A 5,939-nucleotide genomic window follows, 5' to 3' on the forward strand; every position below is an offset into this window, starting at 1 on the left:
TTTGCTTTCAGAACGTTGGTCTTTGACCCAGAACTAGTTCTAAACATAAGCAATTGAAACGTGGTCTAAAGCCCCAAAAATTTAACATACGTAACTATAGTCCCCTGAATAGTTAAAGGCCAGAAAATTATTAAAATTCTTTGACAAAAAAAGAATAGAAAGGTTGTTATATGTTCGAAATAAAATTTGTGAAAACTAATGAAAACATTTTCGGAAACATAAAAGTGCTAACTAAATATTACGTATGGCATATAATTATTTTTATGATTGCGTGCCTTAGACTACCCAGAGATGTTGAAATTTTGATTTCAACTGTTTAATACTTTACAATAAGGTTGTTGAAATATGGTGCTTTATCTTAGATAGATTTAACATGGTTGTAAAGTTTCTAACATGTTGATAAAAAAATTTGTGGGCCAGCACAGCCACGTGGCGAAAATTTGTTGGGTATAAATATTGGCCAGTCATGTGTTTTCATTGGTTGTGTAGATTTTTTTATTTTTATTTCCAGTCAATAATTCAAACTCATTTATCATATAATAATTTTTTTAAAAGAATAAAATCTATATCAAAATTCATGATTTTTATGATCTATAAATAGAGACTTTTTTTGTCATCAACTTATAAATAAAGACTATTCTCATTTCATTTGAATATAAAAATGTTTTTTTTTCATTACAATCAACTATTTCAATATTTTTTTTAAAAAAAATTCTTAAATGGATCCCTATAATAATTCTTTTAACATCCAAAATTCTTCTAATTTTCTGTTTAACCACCAAAATTTTCTAATTTTCTATTTAACTAGTTTTTAAGTTAATTACAATCAAATTATTAATATGTAGTTATTATATTGTAAAAGATAAATATATGAATTAAAAATAGTGGGTAAGGTGTTGAATTTTTTAAAACAAATCATTGTAGAGGTTAAAAATGAAGTAAGTGTTGTATAAACTAGATGGAAGAGAGAGAATGTGACCTTGATTGTTAAAAAAAAAGGAAGCTGTTGAAAATGAAATAGGTGTTGAAACCATTGTACATGGTTTTAGATGGACTCCGCTTCTGTTAAACGATTAAGGACTTTAAAAAAAAATTATTAACCTAGAAATATCGCAAACCTATGAAAGGCCTCGACTAATCCATAAGGAAATTTATTGTTTACGGTTGGCCACATATATTTAGTTTCGTGGGATTGTTTCGAATCCATATTGTTTAGCTTTCCAAAGTCCGCCTATCAACAAACCATCTATATGTGATTTAAAAAAAATTGTGGTCCAAAACACACAATTTTCATAAAGAATTTTTTTCATCGTTTTATAATAATTTTGCGTATTTACGATTAAAATTTAGGTATTTTTTTTGTTGTTTTATTGAGGATTGGATTCAAACGGGGCAGAATCTGGCATTTTAAAACAGAAAACATTTTGTTTTCTTCTTTGTTTTGAATTTCTTTTACCAAAACGCTATTATTAAATAATAAAAATTAATCCACCTAGATCAAATATACAAAAAAAAAAAATTGGTATGAGTGGTCTATTAAACTCAAACTCGAGGAAAATCCAAAGTAGGATATGCCCAAGAAGGTTAATCGACAAATCGAAAGAAGAGGGAACTAAACACCAATTTGAGGAGAGTGGAGCAATTTGAGATGATAGCCAAAACTGCGATATTTGAGAAGCTCGACCTAAACTTTTTCACCAAGAACTTGCAATTCTATTCCAGATGGTGGAGTCAATTAGGAGAAACGTGATTTAAATGTTGGCAATGCAGACAATTTCCACATTGAAAAAAAAAACTTAATTCATACACTAAGAACAATAATCTTGAATCACAGATCCCAACTCAAAATATGATCCACTGTAATCAAAAATTGTTTCTTGCCCTTTTGAACTAAAATGTCCTAACTAATTATTGTTATTCTGGAGCGTCTATGCCTAGCGCGAAAATCTCAGTCAAATTCAAATAACCAAGACAGGAACATATTCATATATGACATGGGCCATCTACCTAGTCTACATAATATACACATTCTAATGTTGACGAGAAAAATGTGTATAAACGTTCAATCTAATCAAATAAGTAGTAAAGAATCAATGATAGATCGGCACAAGATGAAGTAATACTTATACCATAAAAGTTTTATTCATTTAAGTTTCAAAAAAAAAAAAAAAAAAAATTTTAAATATAGTTTTGTATTAAAAAGAAACGAAAATTCTATACGCAGTTATGCACTTAGTTTATATATTACCAAATGTTCGGTCAATGAAACATAACCTCTGTATTTGCAGAGGTTTGTATCGAATATCCGTAGGTATGTGGAGGTTCATCATCAAATTTAACTATATCATATAACAGTATGCATTATTGGAGACTGATCAGTCTCTTCCACCGGTTGCTCTAAACCATCCCTTGAACATAGCGAACCCCCTCTTTGGTTTCATCTTCTTCACCGAAGAAACCCTTTCCAAAACCTTCTCTTTCTCCTTCATCTCCTCCTCAACGCTTGACATCACACGTGTAAGCAGAGGAGAGCTCGCGAACGTGACCAGTCTCCTCTTTTCAAACTCCTCCATCGTTACAATCTCTTCTTCAACATCTTTGGACGTCCTCGTTTGATGATGTTCCACGAACTTGAGTTCCTCGATCTCTGGATTCTCTAGGAGACTTGACCTTATCATGTTGAGTCGTTGAATTTCTTTCCTCTCATGTTCGAGTTCTTGTGTTAGGGTTTGAATCCGGTTGGAGAGGATGGTGTTTTGTTGTAGGATTCTTGTAAGAGTATGTTTCGTCTGCTCGAGCTCGAGTTTTAGCGACCGTAATCTTGGTTGAGGACAAGGCGTTGACTTTGTTCGAATCTGTAACGATTAAAATATATGTTGTAATGTAAAAAGTGAAAATATATTCCGAAAATAGAAATTTCTTAAAGCAGTAATCTTCGTGATTATATGAACATGAACATACATGAGTTACCTCTCTAAACCTAGTTGCATAGACCTCTCCGGCTAAAACTTTCTCTCCGAACAAAGCCACAGCTTCTTTCACGGATCCAAACGGTGGTCTCGTGTCTATCTCCGCACGACCACCTAAGACGGTTCTACAACCATTTTCTCTCTCCATAATTACACGAGAATGACACACAATTAGTGAAAACATTGCTTTTAATTTTGGGTTTATATAGTAATGTAGATAGGGTGTTAGATTCTTGGCGTTCACTACACTTGAATTTAGGTTAATGGGAATTGAAATGATGTGATTTTTATTTGGTTAGGTCTAATAGTCGTTAGCTAAATGTGACGGTCTTGATAACAACACCTCTCCTCTCATTCCTAACCAATAATTAAAAATGTATTGGACTTTTTGCCCAAAATAAAAAAAGGTATTGGGGTTTAAAATTAAATTGGGTTTAGTTTTAGGCCCATTGAATCAAAATGGTAAATATTAAATTGGTCGGAACAAACACGTCGGCGATTTCATGAAATGTGTCGGATTGTTCGTACTCACTTTTCAAAGGAGACACACTGAACATGAGAAATTGAAGAATCATCATCTTTCAATTATATTTATTAATTTTATTAATTTTTTTTTTTTTTTATTTTTTTGATAACTCTTGTATCTGGGCAGCCACATTCCCAACTATCCCCCGAAAGGGGTCCAGCGCCCCAACGGAAGGGATGTTAAATCCGTTGTGGCCAAGGCTCGAACCCGGGTGGCGGGCAGTACAGCTGTACCTCCTTTACCACCAAGCTACGAGCGCTTGGTTATTTTATTAATATCAATAAACTAACAATGTATATTATATGTCATTTTAATTTTAATAAATTTAAAAACTCAAAAACTAGATTCATCGCATATTTGCCCTCATTAAAGGATCAATAGATAACTTTTAAAATACTTAATTATTTATAAATTTGATTTTTAGTTAAAATTATTTTAGTTTTGTATTTGGTAAGAAAACATTTACAATTAATTTTGATGAAATAAAATAAATATGAAATTTATTAAATTATTAAGTTGATATGAAAAGATTATATTTACAATTATGATATTTTTAAATTTCATTATTTTTATATACACTTTACGGCATGTAGCTAAAAAATTATTATTCTATTTTAAAAATTTTGCTAACTTGTTTTGTCAATTATCAACGTCCTAGGAATAGGTTTAGGCAGTGTTTTGTCGTTTTAGATTTTTCTTGTTCTCTGTTTTTAAGATGTACTTTTTTCTTCTATTGATTAGTTATGTATTATATATATACCGGTCGGCAACCACTGTCAGAGAAGGATTTCATAGCCACTATCGGTCGGGCTTTACTTCTTTTCTATGCATTTTTCTAATGCATGTCTTTTGACTCTCATTTCTCACCTTTCAGTTAAACTTTTAGATATTGAACTTCATATTTCTTTGTTGGTGGTTAGGATTTGTCAGTGGAGGTTTGTTTCGGCAGCGCGACGATCTTGAATTACCTTCCTCTGGTGTGGTTTCCTATCCTAGAGTGTCATTCGGTTTTGTTTGGGTCCTTGCATCTTCGCTTTGTTAACCCTTCAATTTCGTCGTTGACTTCTCCTCTCAGATCTAGTCGGTTGTCTGTTGTCTGTTGTTAATTTTTGTGTGAGCCCTACATGGTTAGATGGTGTGATGTTCCTTGCCTACGCTTACAACGAGATAGTTCTTGATTTGTTCCTCTATCGGCTTTTGTGAAAAATTTATCCGATTCGTTTTCAAGGAATAGGAACCTTGACTCTTAGGGCATCTCCAACCCAACACCATTTTTTCCTCTAAAATGGAGTAAAAGTAAGTATGAAGTTAAAAAATACTCCAACTCTATTCCATATCTCACTTTATAATGAGATTTACTCCATAAATGGAGTAATCTATTTTTTTTTTGTGTTCATTACTCCATTATGGAGTGGGAAATGAAGTAGGGTTGAAGCATTTTTATTTTATACTTACTTTTACTCTATTTTGGAGAAAAATAAAGTTTTACATGAGATGCTCTTATGCATCTTGCCGTTGGAGATTGATAGATAAAAGTTATGTCCTTCTTCTCTCTAGGCTTTTGTGCATGTGGCTCGTTGATATGTTTTCCCGAGCAATATATGGAGGTGCGTTTTGTAAATTTATGAGAATTTATGAGAATTTATGAGAATTATTTGAGAGATTTTGGCGAAGAACTAAGAGAGATATGTGAGGGAATCCAAGAGAGAGAGACAAAAATATTTGAGGAACATTTTTCCTCAGATTGATTTAGTGTATACAATAGTTACCTAAATAGATCTAGCAAGGAGAATAAGACAATGAGAATGAATAAACAAATGGAGATGAATAGACTAATGAAGACCAGATCTGGGGAAGTCACTTTCGGATAGTGACAACTCTCTTCTCTCTTCCTTCCTTAGCATATCATGTGACTTTGGCTTGTTTCCACACTCCAACAGCTCTATCCAGTTGCCTCCACTTGTTTAAATTCGTCCAAGATTTCAGGCAAGATATTTAAATCAGTCTCACACCTTTCATTGCTTCATTTTTCCTGTCCATGATCTCCTGTCCATGATTTCTTGTCCATGATTTCATGTCCATGATCTCCTGTCCATGATCAATCAGGTTCTTCATGTCTTTACTCTTGCTCTTTATTCTCTTCATGTCAACACTCCCCCTCAAGCTTGACCATAGGGACTTGGTCAAGCTTGGAAACTATGAAGCATTCCCTCATTAAAACCTTTACTTGGAAAAACCACTTGAGATAAAAACGAAGCAAAGGAAAAAGAGTAGAACACTTCATGGCAAGAGGATCAGTGACAAGAGAGGTCTATGAGTCCAAGCTTAGGATGAATGAACTCACAAACCTTGCTGCTAACTGCCTTGGTGAATATGTCAGCTAGTTGATCTTCACTTCTTGTGTAGCATGGAAGAATCACTTGTTGTTCCATCGCCTGTCTTAC

General features: G+C 33.1%; 1 protein-coding gene across 2 annotated transcripts; it reads right to left on the reverse strand.

The window, feature by feature from the left end:
• Positions 1–2,371: 2,371 nt before the first annotated feature.
• Positions 2,372–3,125, reverse strand: LOC106305166 (WEB family protein At2g17940). 2 transcript variants are annotated; one of them, XM_013741535.1, is made up of 2 exons: positions 2,971–3,125; positions 2,372–2,855 (listed from the first exon to the last, which is right to left on the reverse strand). In XM_013741535.1, exons 1-2 carry the CDS (start codon positions 3,115–3,117, stop codon positions 2,376–2,378), a joined length of 627 nt encoding a protein of 208 aa, XP_013596989.1. In that variant the 5' UTR covers positions 3,118–3,125; the 3' UTR covers positions 2,372–2,375. The 2 variants fall into 2 exon arrangements, with proteins under 2 accessions (XP_013596989.1, XP_013596988.1); XM_013741534.1 differs by having other exon boundaries at positions 2,962–3,125.
• Positions 3,126–5,939: the final 2,814 nt, after the last annotated feature.

This window comes from Brassica oleracea, chromosome C7 (genome assembly GCF_000695525.1).
Source record: "Brassica oleracea var. oleracea cultivar TO1000 chromosome C7, BOL, whole genome shotgun sequence".
NCBI classification, from domain to species: Eukaryota; Viridiplantae; Streptophyta; class Magnoliopsida; order Brassicales; family Brassicaceae; genus Brassica; species Brassica oleracea.